At 36.6% G+C, this 22,775-nt stretch overlaps 1 protein-coding gene across 1 annotated transcript in view; it reads right to left on the reverse strand.

Annotated features, from left to right (window-relative positions):
• The window catches only part of CMC1 (C-X9-C motif containing 1), a 91,601-nt gene that overhangs the window by 28,449 nt on the left and 40,377 nt on the right, over positions 1-22,775 (reverse strand). The window contains exon 3 of the mRNA XM_074267900.1: positions 20,337-20,426. Coding sequence (XP_074124001.1) covers positions 20,337-20,426 — 90 coding nt within the window. The remainder of the gene's footprint in view (positions 1-20,336; positions 20,427-22,775) is intronic.

Consider the following 22,775-nt stretch of genomic DNA (forward strand, 5'->3'; position numbering starts at 1 on the left):
CCACCCCATAGCAACTCAATTTCTTATTTAAGTCAGAATTACTAACAAACAGGGGAGCCCATGCAGAAAAGTAGCTCATTTGTAGATATAAAGGTATATGCATATGGAGGGGGTGGGGGAGAAAGAGTTGATTAGTCACTTTGCTTCTGTGGTACCCTGATATCCCACCAGTCACATCAACTACTTGGTGACATCTGATAATTAGACCAATCATTTTCCTGAAACTCAGGAATTGCTGTTATATATGAGTGTTTAAAACAAGTATTGTTTATTAATGGAATATATTTTGCAAGGAACTGTAGTTGGATGACACAAAACTATGGTATTAATTATTGAACCATCTTTTTTTTCCCCCTTCTAAAAACAGTGATTTTAGCAGCAGATTATATCTGATATCTGGAGGCCAGCTTAGCTTATTATACATGGAACAATCCAATTATCTACCAGGGTGTAAAAAGGCTGTGGTTTGGGTGAGGGAAATAACCAAAACAAAACAAAATTACCTATGGTTGAAATTCCTGAAAAATAAAGTCAATTATCAAATATCAATAAAGAAATTTACTTTGTGGGTTATCTGGAACAAACTTTTTTTTTTCCTCCAATAGTATTTTATCTGTCCAAATACATATAAAGATAGTTTTCAACATTCATTTTCTTTTAAATTTTTTCTCTTTCCCTCCCTTTCCTCCTCCCTCCCCAAAATAGCAAGCAATCTGATATAGATTAAATTAAAAAGCAACCTTTTAAACCCATTTCCATTATCTGTCATGTTGTATAAGAAGAATCAGACCAAATAGCAAGAAAGAAAACAAACAAAAAGGTGAAAATACTATGCTTTGATCCACATTTAGTCTCCATAGTTGTCTCTCCATGCAGATGGCACTTTCCTTCCCAAGTTTTATTGAAATTGCATTGAATCACCACATTGTTGAGAAGAGCCAAGATCATCACAATTGATCATCTTGTTACTGGGTACAATGTTCTCTTGGTTCTAACTCACCATCAGTTCTGAAATAAGTCTGCTCATCATTTCTTATAGATAATAACATTCCATTAACTTTGTATACTCTAACTTATTCAGCTATTCCTCAATTTATGGGCACCTACTCAATTGCACTTTCCTGAACACTATAAACAGACCTGTTAGAAATATTTTTGCACGTATGGATCCTTTTCCCTTTTTTATTAGCTCTTTGGGATATAGACCCAAAGTAGTGGGACTGTTGGATCAACAGTATATACAGTTTTTAGCCCTTTGGACAAAGCAGAACAAACCTTTAAGCAACTAAAATACTGAATGAGCATGTCCTGTGAACACAAGTGTCTTCAAGGAATTTACAATCCAAGCCATTGGACATGTCCTCTAAAGGTAAACAACAATCCAATGGAGAAGGCTAAATGCCAAATGGAAAGTACAGAGGATCCCCTGGAGCTCTCAGCTCACCAATGACTCAGTCAACAAATCTTAGCAAGTTGTTTATAGCTCATTTATCCATGTAAATAAAAGAGTGGTTCATGCTCCAAATTCATGCAGGGATACCTTGCATAAAACCAGACTTTAAATCCCTCAATTTAACTTCATCTTTCTCCTGGTACCCAGCATAGCTGCTGCATAGAGTACATATTCAGTGTTTGCTGAGTGATGACTAACAAACTCCTAAATCTCTAATGCCTGTCCTTGTTGCACACAGGCTTATCAAGGAAAACATGGGCTGTTAACATAATAAATCTCTTTTGAATAATTTTTCAAAAGGTCATCAAGTACTCAAATTTCCCCCGTCATTAAAGATCCTATCAAAAAGTAAATTTTCAATTCTGTTACATCAAGATGTTGCGTTGTTTAATTCATTCAAAGTGCAAAAACAAGGCAAATGTTACAAAAAGCAGAAGCTTGTATGGTTCATCCAACACAGTATCATACTCTAGAATCTCATTAGGTTAAAGCATTTAATGAACACTGACAGTGGTCCCCACACAGTGCTAAGTGAGGATATAAATGCAAATGAGCAAGATAATTCTTGCACTAAAGTTTACATTTTTTAAAAAAAGGTTCTGCTTTTTATTTTTCAAGTGACAAGTTTTTGTTGATCTGGTCCTTTCACTACCCTTCCCCACCTCTATAGTAAATGTAAAAGAATTTTTTTTTTAATCCCTCAATACATATCTGCCACAGTCTAGCAAAATAATTTTCTGCTCTTTTTCCATGTATTTGTATCCCTTTCTTCATTCTAAGTTCATCACCTACTGTTTAGCAGTAAGTGACAGGTTTCACCTTCTTTTGTAATTAGGACTCAAAATCCTTCAAAGTTATTTTTCTCTCATTACTATATATACACTGTTCTTGTTATCGTTTCACTCTGCCTCAATTCAGAGATCTTTTCACAATTTTTTAAAAACATATTTCTGACAGTCGTTTTCAATTTTAAGTTCCAAATTCTTTCCCTCTTTTACCCTCTCTCCTAACCACAGAATAGGCAAGTATATCAACTATACATGTGAAATCATGCAAAACATTTTCATATTCAGTTATATAAACAAAAAAGGAAGGAAGAGGAAGGAGGGAGGGAAGAAAGAAAGGGAAAGAGGGAGAGAGGATGGAAAAGAAAGACAAAGGAAAGGATGGGAGGTGAGGTGAGGGGAAAGACAATTATATTTTAATTTGCACTCAAGAGTTCTTCAATTCTCTCTGGAAGTAGGGATAGCATTTTTTCATCATGAATTGGAATTATCTAGTCCTACTGTATGATCAGAGTAGCTAAATCTTTCACAACTGATCATCTTTACAACTCTGCCATTATTGTGCTCAATGATGATCTAGTTCTAATTTTTCTTTACATCTGTTCATACAACTTGCCATATTTTTCTGAAACCATCTCTTTTATAGATCAATGGTTTTATGTCACAATCTTATGTCACAAATTGTTTATCCATTCCTTAATAATGGGCATCCCCTCGATTTCCAATTCTTTGCCAACACCAAAAGAGCTGCTATAAATATTTTGGTACATATAAGTATTTTTTCTTTTTTCTTTTTTTTTTAAATCTCTTTGAGATACAGATTTACTAAGAGTATTGCTAGAGCAAAAGGCATGCAATTTTATAGCTCTTTAGTCACAGTTCCAAATTTTTCTCCAGAATCGTTAGATTAGTTCACTACTCCACCAATGACTCATTAGTGTACCTATTTTTCCTAATCCCTTCCAGGAGTTGTTATTTCTGATAGGTATAAGGTATTTTGTTTTGCATTTCTCCAAGCAATAGTGATTTGGAACCTTTTCTATATATATAACTACAGACAGCCTTCATTTTTTCTTCTGAAAACAGCGTGTTCAAAACTTTTGACTATTTGTCATTTAAGGAATAGCTCTTTTTTTTATAAATTTGACTCAGTTCTCTTTACATTAAAGAAATGAGGCCTTTCTCAAAGAAACTTGCCGAAATTATTTTTTATATTAATTCATTGTCTATGGAACCTTTTAGCAAAATAAAGTTTCCCTGATTATTATCTATATTATTTTGCTTTTGCTCTGAGATCATGATTTCTTCCCCTGCCTTTTTTACTTCAGCTGAAGCATATCAAATTCTGTTCTAATTCCTTATTTTAACTTGGGGTGTCTTTCTGTTTCAAGTATGTCTCTTGGAAATAGCATATTGTCAGATTCTGGCTTCAAATCCATTCTGCTATCCACTTCCCTTTTATGGGTGAGTTCATCCCCTTACATTCACAGTTATAATTACTATGTATGTCTCTCCATCCCATTTTTTCCCCCGTTTATTCTTTTCTCTTTTGTTCCTGTCCCTCCTTAAAAAATGATTTTGCTTCTAACCACTGCCTCCACTAATTTGCCCTTCATTTTATCATCCCTTCTTTCTCTTTTTCTCTTCTCTTCTTCTCTATTGTTTAAGATAGATTTCTACACACAACTGGACAAGTGTGTTCTTCCCTCCAAACCAAATCCAATGAGAATTTCAAGAATTTTCTGCTACCACCAACTCCTATTTCCCCCTTCAGCAAAAGCTCTTCTTTGCAGGCTTCTTTTATGTGAGAAAAATTTTTCCCATCCTACTTTTCCCTTCCCTCTTCTCCTAGAGCATCTCTCTCTCATTCTTTCAATTATTGGAGACTATTCCACAATCATCAACTCGCACTCATGCCTTCCTATTTATGTAAACTACTTTAATACTGATAATATTTTAGGATTTACATGCATCATCTTTCCATATAGGAATGTAAATAGTTGAACCTTGAGTACTTTATGATTTCTCTTACATATTTACTTCTTTTTATTCCATCTGAGTTTTGTGTTTGAATGACAAATTTTTGATTCTGCTCTGGTTTTTTCATCAGGAATACTTGAAAGTCATCTATTTTGTTAAAGATCAATTTTCCCCCCTGAACGATTATACTGTTTTCCTGATAGGTTATTCTTGATTGAAATTCCAGCTCATTTGCTTTCTGGAATAGCACATTCCCAAACGCCCTGCTACTTTTAACACAGAAGTGGAATCTTAGGTGATTCTGACTATGGCTCCACAATATTTGAACTGTTTCTTTCTAGCTGCTTGTAACATGTTCTCCTTGACCTAAAAGCTCTGGAATTTACCTATATTATTACTGGTGTTTTCATTTTGAGATCTCTCTCAGGAGATGATCAATGACTTATTTCCACTTTTATTTTACCCTCTGGATATAAGATATAATTTTTTGAAATAGGATAGCTAGGTGCTCACACTCTCTCTCTCTCTCTCTCTCTCTCTCTCTCTCTCTCTCTCTCTCTCTCTCTCTCTCTCTCTCTCTCTCTCTCTCTCTCTCTCTCTCTCTCTTTCTCCCTTCCTCTTCCTCCCTTCCTTTCCCCCTTTCCCTCTTCCTCTCCATTTCCTTCTCCCTCTTCCCATCAGGCTTTCTGGCAAACAAATATTAACTCTTAAATTATCTCCCCTCAATCTACTTTTCCAGATCAATTATTTTATCAATGAGACAGTTCACACTTTCTTCTATTTTTTCATTCTTTCAACTTAGCTTTATTTTTCTTGATGTCTCTTCCACATTTCCAATTCTAATTTTAAGGAATTATTTTCTTCAGTGTGGGTATACTTCTTTTTCCATTTGGTCAATTTTGCTTTTTAGTTCTTTTCTTCAATAAATTTTTGTATCTTCTTTTCCCTTGAATCTAATCCACTTTTTAAGGAGTTCTTTTCTTAAGATTTCTGTGCCTCTTTTACCAATTAGGTCAATTCTATTTTTTTAAGGTGTTACTTTCTTCACTATTTTTTATATCTCATTTTCCAAGCTGTTAATTTTTTTATAAAACAGAAATTTAAATTTTCAATGATTAGAATTGTTCATTTTATCTTCTGGAATCTTATCACTTGTTTAGTCATGGATTCTTCCCCTACTTATAGAACCAAATGGTACTTGCTACAACTAGGTGATGCAAAGGTTAGAGCACTGAAATTGGAGTAAGAAAGATATGAGTTCAAATTCAACCTCAGAAACATGCTAGCACTGTGACCTTGAACAAGCCATGTAACCTCATTTCTTTCTTCTTCATCAGCACTTTTTTTTTTTTTTAATGAAGTAATTTTATATTATCTGCCAGGAGCTTAGAGTTTATTTGGTATTGGAATTAATTGTTCTTTGAAAGTTTGAAAGAATATACTTCTGAATTTGTCCTTTTTTTTCTTCCCGCGTCCACTCTCCCAATTGAAAGGTTCAATTTCTTTTTTTCTGGTACTGAGTTATTTAAATAGTCTTTTTTCCTTTTTTCTTAATATGGGCACTTTATATTTTTCTAAGTTTTTATCTATTAAGTTGTCAGTTTTGTTAACATTTAATAGGGTAATATCATTTCTATTAATTTTCTTTATTTCCTGTTCAATTATTGTGAGTCCTCTTTCTTCAGTTTCAATACAACTTGATTTTCTTCTCTTTAAAAAAAAAAATCAGATTAGCTATTTATGCATTTTGTTAGTTATTTAAAAATTTTTGATTTACGTCTCAATTCAATGATCTTTTGCTTTCAATTTTACTCATCTCTTCTTTCATTTTCATAATTTCTACTTTGTTATTTAGTCAAGGATTTTTTTTTTATTGCAGACTGATTTATATTTTTTCTCTCTTTAATTGATAAAATTTTTAGAGACATAATTTCCCTTTAGAACTGTTTATACTGCATTAAGCTTTGGTATGTTGTGTAATGCTATTATTGTCTTTGATAAAATTGTTTATAACTCGTTTTTTTGGCCCATCAATTCTTGATAATTATTCTATTCAATCTCTAATTACTTTTTAGCTCTTTATAGACCCTTCATTAAATAAAATTTATTATACTATGATTGGTAAATGGTTTAGTATTTCTATTTTCTTTCCTTTTTGAGAGATCTTTATGCCATAAAACCTGTTCAATTTTTGTAAAACTGTCATGAACAATTGAGAAGAATATAAATTCCTTTCTATTTCCAATGCCAGAGATCTAGCATCACTAATTTTTCTATGAGTTCTATTCAGACCATTAATTTCTTTCTTGCTTATTCATTTTATTAGATTCATTTAGCTCTAAAAGGGGTAGTTTTATTATTTTTCCATCCAATTTGAATAACTTTTTAAAGTATTTAGATGTTGCATTGTTAAATGCATACATATTAAGTATGACTATTGATTCATTATAATGGTAGCTTTAAGCAAAATAATTTTCTTGATTATTTCATTTTGGTTTATCTATATTTACTATGACCTTAAATGAAATTATGATTACTACCCCTTGCTTTTTTTTAGTTCAACTGAAGTATAACAGTCTTCATTTTAACTCTACTTGAAACTTTGGGTTTTAAATGTATTTCTTGTAAAGAACATTCATTCTATTACTTCTTCTGTTTTATAGGATAATTTATCCCATTCACATTCATAGTTATTATGATTGTTAACTATTTATTTCCTCCATCCCAGCTTGTTATACTTTTTCCCTCTCAATTTTCCCACATTCTTCTTAAGAAATAAGATTACAAAAGAGAAGTTTAAATGATACTAATGAACCAAAAAATGAAACAGCCTGTTTCTTTTCTTTACCTATCCTTGCCATAGATTTTTGTATTCTTCTTATTCTAAGTTTTCTTTTCAATATTATTGCTCTATAAGAAATGACCATCAAGATGAATACAGAGAGGCTTGGAGAGACTTACATCAACTGATGCTGAGTGAAAGGACCAGAACCAGGAGATCACTATACACCTCAACAACGATACTATATGAAGATGTATTCTGATTGAAGCGGATATCTTCAACATAAAGAGCTAATCCAATTCCAATTGATCAATGATGGACAGAATCAGCTACACCCAGAGAAGGAACACTGGGAATTGAGTGTAACATGTTTCACTATTGTCTTTCTACACAGGCTACTTATACCTTTGGAATCCAATTCTTACCGGGCAACAAGAAATTTGGTTTTACACACATATATTGTATCTAGGTTATACTGTAACACATGTAAACTGTATGGGATTGCCTGTCATCTAGGGGAGGGAGGGGAAAATTTGGAAAAGTGAATACAAGAGATAATCTTGTTAAAAAAAAAATTACGCAAGCATATGTACTGTCAAAAAAAATTATAATTAAAAAATTAATTTTAAAAAAAGTTTTCTTTTTACATTCCTCCTTCCAAAATGTTAGTTTGTTTTACTTTTAACTATGCCCTTACTTATTCTGCCTTCCTTTTCAGGCTTTGCATGACCCCTCCCCTTGCCCCAGGAGCTCATATTCTAATGGTAGAAGACAAGGAAGAAAGAGCAACTAATCAGGAAGTGGGAAAGTGGAAGGTTTGGGTTCATGAACATGGTTTAGAATTATGATCTGTTGGCCTAACTGAGTAAAATAAAGTGAAATCTCATCTATTAGTGCCCAGAATCTCAGAAAATGTATCCAAAATTCTAATAGAGGGAAAATGAGACTACCTGGAATGCAGAAAGTGTTGGTTTAGAAATAACCAGGAAGTGACATTTCAGAATTACCCTCTATTTAATTGATACTATAAAAACGTCATATGACAATGTTCATTTTTCATCTATATCCTACCACCTGTCTTCTGGGAGGAGGTTGGAATATTTTTCTATTATTGATCATAAATAACAAATATTCATGAAATTTATGTCACAATTTGTCCAGCTTTTCCCTGAAATTATGAGTAAATGCTTTATTCCAGTTTTCTACTACCATGGAAAGTAATGCTATGAATATCTGTGTATATGTTGAAACTTTTCCTATATCTTTGATGTCTCCCAAGTGCATGCCCAGATGAGATATCATAGGATCACAGGTTATGCAAGTTTAGTGATTTATCTAGCACTGCTATCATACAACTGACATGACTTCATCTGTGTGGGTACTCATTCCCCAACACAAAGACAACTTGCTCTAAAACATAATAGGTGGTCTTCAGGAATTCTCATAGTCAAAAAATTCAATTTTCCATAGCTAATACATTAACATCTCTAATTCTACCAATATACTAAGTGACCGTACACCGTAGTACATGTTAAGAATACAAAGACAAAATCTCTTATCCTTTAGTCTACCTCTCAGACCTGTGGAGGAGGAAGGAATTTATGACCAGAGGAGAACTAGAGATCATTATTGATCACAAAATAGAAGATTTTGATTACATCAAACTAAAAAGTTTCTATGCAAACAATACTAATGCAAACAAGATTAGAATGGAAATAACAAATTGGGAAAATATTTTTACAGTTAAAGGTTCTGATAAAGGTCTCATTTCCAAAATATATAGAGAACTGACCCTAATTTATAAGAAATCAAGCCATTCTCCAATTGACAAATGGTCAAAGGATATGAACAGACAATTCTCAGATGATGAAATTGAAACTATATCCACTCACATGAAAGAGTGTTCCAAATCACTGCTGATCAGAGAAATGCAAATTAAGACAACTCTGAGATACCACTACACACCTGTCAGATTGGCTAAGATGACAGGAACAAATAATGATGAATGTTGGAGGGGCTGTGGGAAAACTGGGACACTAATACATTGTTGGTGGAGCTGTGAAAGAATCCAAAGAATCCAACCATTCTGGAGAGCAATCTGGAATTATGCCCAAAAAGTTATCAAACTGTGCATACCCTTTGACCCAGCAATGCTACTACTGGGCTTATATCCCAAAGAAATACTGAGGAGGGGAAAGGGACCTGTATGTGCCAAAATGTTTGTGGCAGTTCTTTTCGTAGTGGCTAGAAACTGGAAAATGAATGGATGTCCATCAGTTGGAGAATGGTTGGATAAATTATGGTATATAAAGGTTATGAAATATTATTGCTCTGTAAGAAATGACCAGCAGGAGGAATACAGAGAGGCTTGGAGAGACTTACATCAACTGATGCTGAGTGAAATGAATAGAACCAGAAGGTCGCTGTACACTTCAATACTGTATGAGGATGTATTCTGATGGAAGTGGAAATCTTCAACATAAAGAAGATCCAACTCACTTCCAGTTGATCAATGATGGACAGAGGTAGCTACACCCAGAGAAGGAACACTGGGAAGCGAATGTAAATTGTTAGCACTACTGTCTATCTACCCAGGTTACTTATACCTTTGGAATCCAATTCTTACTGTGCAATAAGAAAATTGGATTTATACACATATATTGTATCTAGGTTATACTGTAACACATGTAATATGTATGGGATTGCCTGTCATCTAGGGGAGGTAGTAGAAGGAGGGAGAGGAAAATTTGGAAAAATGAATACAAGGGATAATGTTATAAAAAAAAATTACTCATGCTTATATACTGTCAAAAAAATTTTATAATTATAAAATTAATTTTAAAAAAAAATAGAAAAAAAGACAAAAAATAGCCTGAAGGAAAAAAAATCTCTTATCCTCAAAAATACCCTAAAATGATTTCCATGTGATTAAATATTTGAAAGCATAGCACTACATATCAAGTAGAAGACTAGGCTCAGTCAGGATGATTCAGATGATATCTGAACAGACTAGCTGAATGACAGGGAAATTACTTTCTCTCTCAGTATTGTCAATAAATTCTTTAAGAACAAAACAGCAAATCAGCTGCCAACCTGTGTCAATGCAGAGTTTTCAAAGTTCCCTACCCCAAGATCTCAAGTTAAATCCAATATATAAATAAGTAAGATGTGTATAGTCATTTCCATATAAAGAATATGTGGACTTTGTAAGAAGCATAATTAACTATGATAACAATGTTCCCCTGGGGAAAAAAAATTCGATTTGAGTAGAAACCATATGGAACTAGTAATGTCATTTATTACATGAGGACTGCTTAAATAAATAATCCTTGAATGATTTAGACCACTGCTTCTTCCCTCCATTAGTGCAGATAATTCAGAGTAGGCTGTAATTAAGATTTCCATGCATGTGGAAATGGAAGTGACTCCAGTCTAAGAGAGAAACCATACAATCAAAATAGATGTTTTGATTTCTTTGGGTATGATATGGATTTAGATTATTTGAGCATAATTTATCAGGTTACTAAATTTTTTAAAAGTCAGCTATTTGCCTAAGAAGAAATAAGGTTTATTTTAAAGCTCTAAGAGCTTATTGACACAGATTAGATTTAAAATGTTTTAAAAGGTCACAAAATAATTGTCTAAAATTAAAAATAAATGACCTACTAATTTAGTGCATAAGAATATAATTCTGTCATAACTAACTCTTGAAGAGATATAATCATTTCCAGGCACTAGTTGCACATATGCAGGGATCTGACAGTTTTCATAAATGCTGGGAGGAGAATGCTAAACAAGGTAAAATTTCTGAGATAGGGGTATCCCTTTAGCTCTGGGAAAACACATTCTTGACTGTCAATGTTAATGAGCCTTTAGTAAAAACAGCAAAAACAACTAGGAAAACATCATCACATCTACTGTTATCACACTGATCTTCTTAAATGCCATTTTCACCTTGCCATTCCCTTACTCAATCCCACTTCTTACAGTTTCATATCTAAACAGTCAGTCAGCACCACGGTGGGGTTGAAAATAAAGGCAAAAACAGAGTCTCTGTATACATGTAGTTCACATTCCAATGGAACACAAAATACACCATCAGCCACGTCCATATACAGCATACACAACATAAATGGGAGAATATTTTAAAGGGAAGGTACTAGAAGTAGGGAAAACTAGCCATAGCACTGAATCTGGAATAAAGCCAAAAGGCAGACGTGGGGAAGGAATAATATTCCAGGGGTGGGGGGCAGTTGGTGGAAAAGGGCAGAGGCAGCAGATGAGTATCTTGTTCTCAAACAGCAAGAAGGCTAGTGTTGCTGGATTGTAGCCGATTGGAAGGGGCTAAACTAGAAAGGCAGTACTTGTCAAGAGATTTAAAGACCAAACAGCATTTCATACTTAAAAACAAGGACACAACTGGACTAGGCCTTAGGTCCAGTGATAGGTTTTTAGGAGGAGCACAGCCTCCCATGAGAACATCCGTAGGAGTCCCCATCACATGTGACACACAAGATGGTATCCGTGAAGAGACATTTTCAGAAAGGTGCTCATCATCAGTAAGTCACCTTCATCCATTTCCTTTGTGCGTTCTTGTTTACATGTTGTCTTCCTGATTAAAATATGAGATGCTTGAGGATGGGAGCCATTTTTTCTCTCTCTGTATTCTTAGCACAGTGCCTAAGTCTAATATGTGCTTGTTGATCCACATAATACTGACTGGCCAGATGACGCCAGAGTGGCAGAAACTTTAGATTGGAGGGGGACTCACCTGAAACACAAGAAATGGTAGACCAACCCACAGAAAGTCAGGGTGCAGCTCTTCAGCTGAGTTTTTAGGGGGATAATGCAGGGAGACACTACAGGTGCTGACAGATGAGGTTAACAACATATTATCTACACCTGCTTCTTTACAGACTGAGAAAGCTCCAAGGCTTACTGTCCTAAGTGTTAGAGAACCCAAATTCCATATGTGGGGACTGCCATATCTCTGAATTATGGAATTACTCCTAAGCCTGCCTTTCCTTTTGGGACCCTTTGGACCGCTTCTTAGAGATCTCTTTCCACAAGGACTAAGTGGAGGGGAAATCTTTGGCAGGGAAGAAGTAGTGGAGAGATTAACCATCATGGGCTTTGGGAGCCATAAACTCTTTGGAACAGCCAGTCATTACAACGTTTGGCAAAGGGTCGCTTTCCTGTTATTGGGCCCTGGTCGCCACTGAATAGAAGAGAGCCATATGATGACCTTTCACTCAGCATGACCTTCATGAGTTGGGTAATGGAAGAGGGATTCTCTAACAAATTGGTAGAATAGAAAATGCTTCCAATGACAAATGGAAGTAGTATTTCCTAAATCATCACAATGCTGACGGCTGACCTCAACTCTAATGCTTTTCTGCCTCAACTTATCCAGTGGAGCCCTGCCTGTAAGGAAATAGCTCTTGAAGAATGCTGTCTCATCTATGTATAATTTGAGTAATGGTCCTACACATTATGAGAAATGTAAGCATAATTACACTTCAGCAAGTATTCACTCAGTTATTAGGTTAATATGGGGAGATACTCTCAGAAATGGGGGTTCTGGCAAATCTTCCCAGTGAGGTCAGTTACATAAGCATAACTGGCCTATAAGAGAACCTTGAAGGATGGAAGTGACAAAATTCATGATGAAGGTAATCAATCGGGTTAAATGGTCTGAGGTCTAGAGAGAATATAACTCAACAAAGCTCTCTCTCTGGTCCTGGAAGAATGGAAGAACCTGGTTTACATTTTCTACAGGATGCAGTTGTTGCTGAGACATGTCAATGTCTGGAGTCAGGAAGATTCCGGCCTCAAAATTTCAATAGCTGTGAGACTCTGAATAAGTCATTTCAGCTCCATCTACTTCAATTTCCTCCTCTATAAAATGGACTTCCAGGGCTGTCAGGAGTCTCACGTGACACCATAATCATAAAGCACGTAGCCCAAAGCCTGGCATAATGTGAGTGCTCCATAAATGTTGGCTATCATCATCAGCTCCTGCTTATCAGGCTTAGACATCCTACGTTCTAAAGGCTCTTTCTTTGTGAAGTCAGAGCTCCCCCAAGAAGGGTAAGTGCTCTTTATCTAATTTCCTGATCTCTACTTCTCAGAAGGACTTGCCTGACCAAGAAGACTTTTGTTAAGCAGAAGCTCAATGGCATTTCTCCAAGCTTCCTTATTTCACTTTCTATATGGAGTCAACCATACCTTAAAGTTTTTTCCACCATCAGAAAGACCTGTGCAGTTTAGGGAAATGGCATAATTTCCCATTAATTGGCATGCCTTTTCCAAAAAATAGTTTGAATAGCCCTTTCCCATAAAGAGTTTGGGGAGTCAAACTGTAGAATCACTGGGAAGAGCTTTGTTTTTTAATAAGAGACATGTAAAATTATGTTATAATCATGATGAACAGGAGTTTACCTGCAATAGGAAATTTGTTGGGTTATTGAGTAGTATTAAAAATTCCTAGATAAAAAGTGAAGAGAAATCTTATCCAATCCTCTGCATAAGAAGTTGATAGGTCTTCAACAGAAGTTTTTAAAGGGACCAGAATTGGATGTTAATCCCTTGATGAACCTTCTAAGTTGGAAGAGATTTTGGTGTGCCTAAAATTATTAAGTGGCATGAGTCCTGCTATCAATTTAAGGTCCATTTGTAATTTTTATGAACTGCCCTTGACATAACATTCCCATTGGGAAGCCAAGGGGCCCAGTGGATAATGCAGGTGGCTTGAAGTCAGGCAGCCACATCTTCAAGTTCAAATCTGGCCTCAGACCCTTCCTAGCCTCTGGGCAAGTCACTTTACCCTGTTTGCCTCAGTTCCTCATACACAAAATGAGCTGGAGAATGAAAGACAAACCCCTGCAGCATCTTTGCCGAGAAAAACCTGCATGGGGGTCACAGAGTTGGACACAACTAAAAGTGACTCCACAACAAAAATTTACATGCATTTTGAGTTAAGCCCTGATTATCAGAGATGTTTTATTTAATGGGTCCTCCAGAAATCGATGAGACCTTGACCCAAAGGGTAGGATGTCACCAGAACTACGTCGAGTGCCTGGAGCCATTGCAGTAGTTGTGACCAAATCTGATCTTTGATCTGCCAAGGCGCTTTTTATTGATTATATTTGATTCAGTTCTCTACATATTTGAGAATGAGACCTTTATCAATGATGCTTGCAATAACAATTTTTTTTCTCAGCTTTCTACTTTCTTTATAAATTTGGCTGCATTGGTTTTGTTTGTGCAAAAACTTTTTAATTTAATATTATCAAAATTATGCATTTTATATCCTATAATTTTCTTGAACTTTTGTTTGGTCATAAACTCTAAGGCAAATAAGAGTTGAAACTTATCCAAGGCAACAGCCATTTGAACTTGGGAAGATGATGAGTCTCCCTGGCTCCAGGCCCTACACCAAACTCCCTAGCTAGCCAAAAATATTGCTTATTGTGGTTCAGTCCCCAGTGAGGTTTTCTTAGCAAAGAAACCGGGGTAGTTTGCCATTCCCTTCATCAGTTTAGTTTTATTTATGAATGGTCTTTCTCATCAGTATGCAAACTCCTTCAAGTCAAACTGTTTTTGTTTTGGGCTTGCATTGGGTCCCTAGCAATTAGCACAGTGCCTAGCAAAATTTAGGAGCTTAATAAATACGTGTTGGTTGAATAACTAATTGAACAATAGACCAAGGACCTGGGTTCACAACCAGTCTCTTCTTAATAGTGGGTCTTTGGACAAATCACTTAACATTTCTGAGCCTCTCATTTCCTCATCTTTAAAATGAGAAGCATGGACTAAATGATCTCCAAAAACCTTTCTGGTCCTATTATCTTTTTTTCCCTACTTCAGACAACTTTGATCTTTGATCTAACAAATTACTAGTCTGTCTGTATAGAGAGCTAATTTTCAAGAATGCCCACCCATATTAGTAATAAATTATTTTGTAACATTTGTGTATAGATAGAGTTACTACTGGGTTCTCATCAAACTTGGGGCCAACTCAAAGCAGCATTCATGATATATAATCACAAAGTTTGTGTGTACAGTCTACAAATATTTGATATTTCTCATTCCTTATTTATGACCCATGTTTTTCAATGTTTTATACTAATCTTTGCACTGAAGTGCATAAGTACCAAAATATATATATTGATTTAATTTAAAGAATCTTATCAAGTTCTTTGTAACATAATGGTGCAAAAGTTGTAATTGTTTCATAGTGAAACTTCATAAATATTCATTATGGGCACTGCTATTATGAGATGACAAAAATGTCCTATGAAATATTACTTTATTGGCTTTGGCTTATGGTACAACTAATTCCACTAACCTTTTTATTTACTTCTCCAAAAAGAACATGTAAGCCATCCTTCCATCTGGTTGTAGCTTCTTTTGGTCTTCTGATTTCAATTATGCCAACATTAGATATGATTAAATTACTTCAGTGTTAAAACTACTCACTATTCACTGGGCAAAAATTGCCTATTTAGAATAGCAATAATAAAGCCCATGTTTATAAATGATTTAAAAACTGATTTCTAACATCTTATGACCCTTTTTATAAATCTCTGCATAAGAAAAAGAGGCCACAGAGGACTCACAAGACATTTTAGATCTGTCTTTGCTTCAGGGACTTTGCCAAGGCCAAAAAAATTCCTCACCAAATGACAATCTTAGTGAACCTTCCTATATCTGGATACAAAGGCACCCAGAAAAGAGTTTCAATCCAGTGAAGACCACCAGATTCTTTCTAGCACAGTACCATTTGCCAGTGACTGACCTATCCCTCTAGAACTCAGGGTCACCTCCACACTATTTATGAGGGAGACTTTATAGAAAAAAACAAAACTAAACTAAAACTGTTAGAGCAAATTTCTAATGCAATTTCTACAGATTAAAATTTTTCCCTTTCAACCCATTTTCTTCATTAAAACATTTTACTACAGGGCAAAAAAGGAGACTGAAAAATGTGTTTAAAGTTAAATGATGAGTAGGACCAGGATTTTTGATGAAGTTCCTAATTTGGTACTTGGCTTTCGTGGCCAGGATAATTTCACAAATGAAATGAAAACTTAGTTTTCAATAGAAAATATAAAAAGAAAACTTAACTTTCTCTATACAGAAAAAAAATTTGATCATTGCCCAAAATAATTTACCTCCTCATGATATTTCAACCTACAGTTTTCAAAATATCAGAAGGCCAAAATGGTTTACTTATCACCAGATTATTTCTCCTTATAGTATAAATACAGCAAAAATTCCTTTCTTTCACATGAAGGTAAAACACATTTATACTAAGTATTTCTTAGGATGCCAGTTATATGACTGAAAAGTAGTTCCAATAGTGATTTTAGCCATACACATAAAAAAATGATTCAAGTAATGTTTCACAGAAAGAGTCACTGTATAGTTACTTACCTATTGATAAAGACTAACTTCAATTTATTAAAATAAGATAGCTGATATGTACAACTCAAACCAAATCTGTCACCTATGGGTATTAAAAATCAATAGGGTATAGATAATTAAAATATGATATCAGACAGCAAAAAAAAAAAAAAAAAAAAAAAAAAAAAAAAAAATTACAAGGAAAATTAGTGCTAGTAGGAATATGGCAACCTGGCTGAAATTGATATTCATTAGGGTACTCTTCACATGAATAGAGAGCATTTGGACTCTGTGGTCTTTATCAGAGTCCTCAGCTGGTAATGGTTGAAGGTTAATGCCTTACCCCATTCTGTTCAATTTTTCTATCCTAATTAGCCTCCAAATCTATAGCTGTGAGCACCAAGTGTTCTGTGCTCAAAAGAAAACTAATTAATGCTAGCAAATATAGATCAAGTCCAAAGATCCAACAGCCAAACTCTTAGTTAAATGCTCCTTGTTAATAGGAAGTGTAGTCTGTCAACTGCTGTTGGTGACTAATAATTGAGGCGTCTATTCTTTCTAGTTGAAAGTGATTTCATTTCTCTTTGTCCCTTTAAAAGCTGTTCCATTCCCTTCAAAAACCAAAGTTGCAATGGTAGAGCTCCCAATCTGACCCAGTTCTTGTGATCAGCTGGGCTGAAATGATAAGAAAAATCAACCAAGAAAGATTTCTGTGTAAACCATGTCTTAGGTGTTAGGCAGGCAGTCAGATACTTATTAAAATTCCTATGTCTTTATTCAAAAACAATACAATTAGCAAGTTTGTTGTCTTTATATAAGGTCCCAGAACTATTTAATGGAATAAGAAACAATGAAGAAAAATATCTTCTAATGCAAACAACATGTGGATTAGTGTTCTTTCTGACCAGCTGTAGCAATGGGCAGGAAGGTTAATTCTTAACCCACAGGTTGGGAGGAAAAAGTTCAGCATTCTTACTAATACATAGACACAAATCATCCAATCTCATGTAAAATATGTATTATATACCATATGGCCTGGAAAACCAGTCATCTATTATTAACAAAAAATATTAGAAAAAATAGGCTCCGTCTAAGTTATAATAACTCTAATGAAGATAACAAATATACAGAAATGGAACCCAAAAGCAGCCAGTCTTTAAAGAACTTCTGAGTCATCAAAAGCCAACAAATGTTCTATAAAAACATCATCTATAGTAGGCCATTTTACTTTGATTATGGCAATGGAGAATAAAGATTTTCCCTTTTTCTTTAACCTTACTTAGCTATAGTTTTATGGTTGCACTAAAGGGCAAAAGCAATATAAATTTTTTTTCTTTTTTTTAATCAGAAAAAAAATCTGTTAAACTTCTACCCTCCTGTAGAAGGCATCAAGAATTTAAGTTCACAATCTAAGAAATCAATGCAAGGTTACACACACACACACACACACACACTTCCATTTTAAGCTAATACTTTCTCCTTTGAGGGTGGCACAAGATACATTATTGTCACATTAACTTTCAAGAAGTATCTCAAACATTACTTGTGAGCTCTTCTGCAAATTCTGTAAATTAAAAACCTAAATTTAAGTGACAAGTTTTGATTGGGTTATAAGGCAACTTTACCAGAAAAAGGGAGCTCACTTTAGAACTTCTAAGATGATCTATTTTCCCTTGTGTCCCAGATCACCTGAAGCTCAGAAGCATCCCAGCCAGAAGCAGGTGGAAGATAACTCCACGAGAGTACCAGCATGACACCTGTCGGTGCCAGCTGGGCTTTGGAAGGCTTGTCTGCAGGGGCCAAGGGGTTAATCTTTCCCAACACCTGGAGGGTGTTTGTTCTGATTAGCAAAGCTGGGCCATTTCTGTTCCTGGGAGAAAAAGAACTGCACTGAAGTGCACCCATCAGCTTGAATTACTCAGGACTTCACCCTTATTCGTACCCATTTTTTCTGATAAGAACAGGTCATAATAAGCCACTTAATTCACCGTAAAGCAGTGTTGCTTTGAAACGTCTATACACATTTACACAACAGTCACCAGCACAAGTCCAAGCTATGGCACTGCTCTCCCTTCCCAGGGCCTGGTCTGTCAGGTACAAAGGTCATTCTCAAAAGCAGGCAGCTCCCAGAGGACAGAAATGTTCCCAGTGACAGAGCCTTGGGGAGCAAATGCCCACTCCAGAAAGCCCGGCTGACATCGGCCAGGCTCTAACAGAGAGAAGCCCATCCTCTTCACTAACAATCACAGGGGCCCGCAGGAGGTGGGGGTGGGGGGGAGCAGCAATTGGGGGCAGCCAGAGTTTTTTTGTCACATAACTCTTACGTTTTTAGTTCATTTTAAAGAGATTCTTCAGCTGCAGCAGCAAAAGGCAGTTCTAACTGCCCAGTCACTATTTTACAACTAATAATAAAAAGGACTCATTTTATATTTTCCACTCAAGTGCATAGTTTATATTCTCCAATGAAATGTTAAACAATAGACAGTTAAAAGAATTTCATGTCAGAAAAATCTGCCCAGAAAAAAATTTAAAGTATAGCCCCTGCTCCAATCAATCCTCCATTCAACAATCAAACTGATTTTCCCAAAGCATGGGCAACTTTCCTCTCCAGTATCCAATATTCCTCTGATTGGCTTTAAAAGCCCTTCATCATCTGATCCCACCCCATGCCCCATCCCCGCTTTCCAGTCTTCTCATATCTCATTCCCTTTGAAGAAGACCTTATCTCCCTCTTCCATGCATTTTCACTAGCAGTGCCTCATGCCTGAAAATCTGTCCCTCCTCCTTTCCACCTCCTAATTTCCCTGAATTCCTTTGAATTTTGGGCCAATTTCGGATTTTAGCTGTCCCAGTGTCAGCAGTTCAAGGATTTCCAGTGTTTACACCCAAATGGTTATAAAATTTTGCATACCCTTTGATCTAGCAGTGCCATTACTGGGCTTATATGCCAAAGAGATCATAAAAGGGGAAAGGGACCCTCATGTGCAAAAATGTTTATGGCAGCCCTTTTTGTAATGGCTAGAAACCGGAAACTGAGAGGATGCCCATTAGTCGGAGAATAGCTGAACAGGTTATGGTATATTAATATTATGGAATATTATTGTTCTGTAAGAAACGGCAGCAGGATGATTTCAGAGAGGTCTGGAGAGACTTACAGGAACTGATGCAGAATGAAATGAGTAGAACCAAGACAATATTGAACACAGCAACAACAAGATTATGTGATGATCAACTGTGATAGACGTGGCTCTTTTCAACAATGAGAGGCTAGTTCCAATAGATTTATGATGGAAAGAGACATCTGCACCCAGAGAGAGGACTGTGGGGGCTGAGTGTGTGGCCCACAACATAGTACTTTCACCTTTTTGGTTGTTATTTGCTTGCCTGTTTTGTTTTTTTTGTTTTTTTTAAAGGGAAAAAATGTTTTTCCCTTTTTGATCTTTCTTGGGCAGCATGAGTTTGTAGAAATTGTATAGAGGAGTTTGATGACTTTTTGAGCATAGTTCCAAATTACTCTCCAGAATAGCTGGATCCATTCACAGTTCTACCAATAATAATGTCTTTGCATATATTTTGAAAATAAAAAGCTATTAAAATTTTTTAAAGACAAAAAAAAAAAAAAAAAAAACAACAACAACACCCCCCACCCTAACAGAAAAGTGAAAATACTTAGCCTCTGTAGTTAAAATCTCAACAATCTCTAATACACATTACTTTTTAAGGAACTATTTTTACTATATAGTTTTAGAGAATACTGTAAATTGTATATAAAGTGAAACCTTCCAGGAAGTTCTCAGAACTAAAATATGCATGAGAAGAACATCGTGCATATTAATTTACTGACTGCTTGACTCTATGGCTAAGGATTAAATTCAGTTCACATTATCAAAGAATGCATTTGATCTCTGGGTGAACACTCCAATCTTACCTCGCACTTGATCAGAACACCTCTCTCTGGCCTTCTCTCTCATCATCTTAGGAATCAAAACATCTTTTTCTACGTGTCTGAGATGGTCTTCTGCAAAAAAAAAAAAAAAAAAAAAAGGACAATATTAGTAAAATACATTATTGCATTTAAAAAACAAACCCAATTTATAAAGGTCTCTATCTCAGTCAAATCACTGCCAAATAAGAATTCTGTTTCCCACTCTCCCCAAAACCGTTACAGAATGTACTCCAAGTCAAGTGGCTAGAGTGTTGGGCCTGTAATTCAAGACCAGTCTCAAGGATTTACTAGTTGTAATCTTGGGGACATCACTTAATCTGTTTGTAAAAAAGGGTTAACAACAGCATTTACTGTCAACAGGCAATCACCACCTCTGGAGACTTAGCTGAAAACCAGGTTTATTGCAAGAAAAATGAGGCCACATGTAGATTCCAGAGAGTTCACATCCTTATAGAAGTTTGCATGTTCATGATGGTACAAAGAAAGAGGGAAAAAAGGAGAGGCTAGACAGGGAAGGAAGGGCAGGAAGGCTTTTCCCTTGGGAACCACTAGACTATGAATAGGACTTATCCGCACAGGACCCAGGCTGGCACAGACTGGCTGGCACTTGTCCTGCCCACCAAGGACACCCGGGGAATCCAACAAACTAGGTCGGCCAGGGGGACTTTGTCCTTGACACAGTCAGGGCCTCCTACATGGTCTGGGCCCAGGAGCTCTGAAAATATGGCAGCTCATGAACACCAACTCCCAGGATGGCCTTGAGGATCCAGCGAGAGAATGCTGTCTAGTGCTGGCCAGTGCCTGGCACACAGTGGGTTGGCTGCCCTCCTCCATTCTCCAGGAGGACCAAAATAAAGTCACTATGTTAGTCGAGCTACGGGGCATCCGGCGTAGTGGATGAGACTGCTATGAGTTCAGAGTGCTCGGCCACAGGTCAGACACAGAAAGTCCCTATGAATGTTTGGAGGGCTTCTCCAACTGTGCACATTTCATACTTCCTCTGGGCTAATTCAATTCTAGAAATGTTGGCCATTACCAACATTATTAACATTTTAGTAAAAAGTACAAATATATATTAGTACTTGATTTATCATAGCACAAATCTTATGGCCACAGATGGTTAAAATCACTAGCATGGCAGTGAAAAAATAATGTTGTTTAACTGACACTGCCTCTAAACAACTTCCTTTCCCCTCTGGCATTTTTCCTATTGACTTCTAAGTAAAAGAAAGTTCTTTTGTAAAGACCAGGGAAGGGGGCGATCCCATTAGATCTTGGCAGCAGCCTTATGAAGTCAAGAGCAATATCCATGAGAAATGTATCCAAACTGCAAAGGGCAGAGGCACTGCTGCTGGAATGCAGACTGGTAACGCACTGGACGAGGACATCGGCATGGGGGTGAACAGGGAGTCAGAGCCCGTGGGAGGGCAGTTGTGAGCAAAGTCCTCGTGCCAAAGCCAGGGAGGGCTTACCCCGACACAGTGGAGGAGTCCAGCCCGACTTGTTCTGGGGACCCCTGTGGTACACTGAAGACTGCAGTCTTGAGGAGACCCCAAGTCACGCCATTGTCTCCTCTGCTGTTCAGTCATCTCGGTTGTGTCTGACTCTCCGTAACCCATTTGGCAAAGACATTGGAGTGGTTGGCCATAATTTATGTCTCATTTTACAAATAAGGAAACTGAGGCAAATAGGGTGAAATGACTTGCCCAGAATCACATGGCTAATAAGCGTCTGAGGCCAGATCAGAACTCAGGAAGAGGAGCCTTCCTGACTCCAGGCCCCCAGAGCTCTAACCTCTGCTACACCCAGCTGCCCATTCTCTTATTACATCAGAATAAGCCAAGTCATCAAGTCCTTATTGGGCCTGCTAGTGCCAGTCACCGTGTGAAGCTCCGCCACAACCAACATAAGGACAGCAAACACTGCCCTAGTGCTTACTACATGCGAGGGACTTTTCAGTCATCATCTCACAACAGTTCTGTGGGGTAGGTGTTATTATTAACTTCACTTTGAAAATGAGAAAACTGAGGCAGAGGAAGGTCAAGGGGCTTGCCCAGGCTCACACAACTAATAAATTCCTGAGGCTGCATCTGAACTCAGGGTCTTGTGTACACTCACATGCCACCTGGATGCCAAGCTGAGTACCAGTAATACAAAAAAGGCAAAAACTCTCAAGGAAATTACAGTCCAGTGGGAGAGGGAATCTAGACATGATAAATCAATTAGAGGTAATCTCAGAAGGAAGGTACCAAGATGAATGAGATACAGGAGACACCCAAACGTCCAGTGCCCATCCCATGGCCACCTCCCTGGAGGGAAGCAGGGAGAGTCCCAGCAGAGCCTCCACCATCAGGGGCAGAGCATGGTCCAGACACAAAGCTCCAAGAGACCCTGCTTCTTCCCTTTCACTCCCCACCAGCC

This window comes from Sminthopsis crassicaudata, chromosome 5 (genome assembly GCF_048593235.1).
Source record: "Sminthopsis crassicaudata isolate SCR6 chromosome 5, ASM4859323v1, whole genome shotgun sequence".
Lineage (NCBI taxonomy): Eukaryota > Metazoa > Chordata > Mammalia > Dasyuromorphia > Dasyuridae > Sminthopsis > Sminthopsis crassicaudata.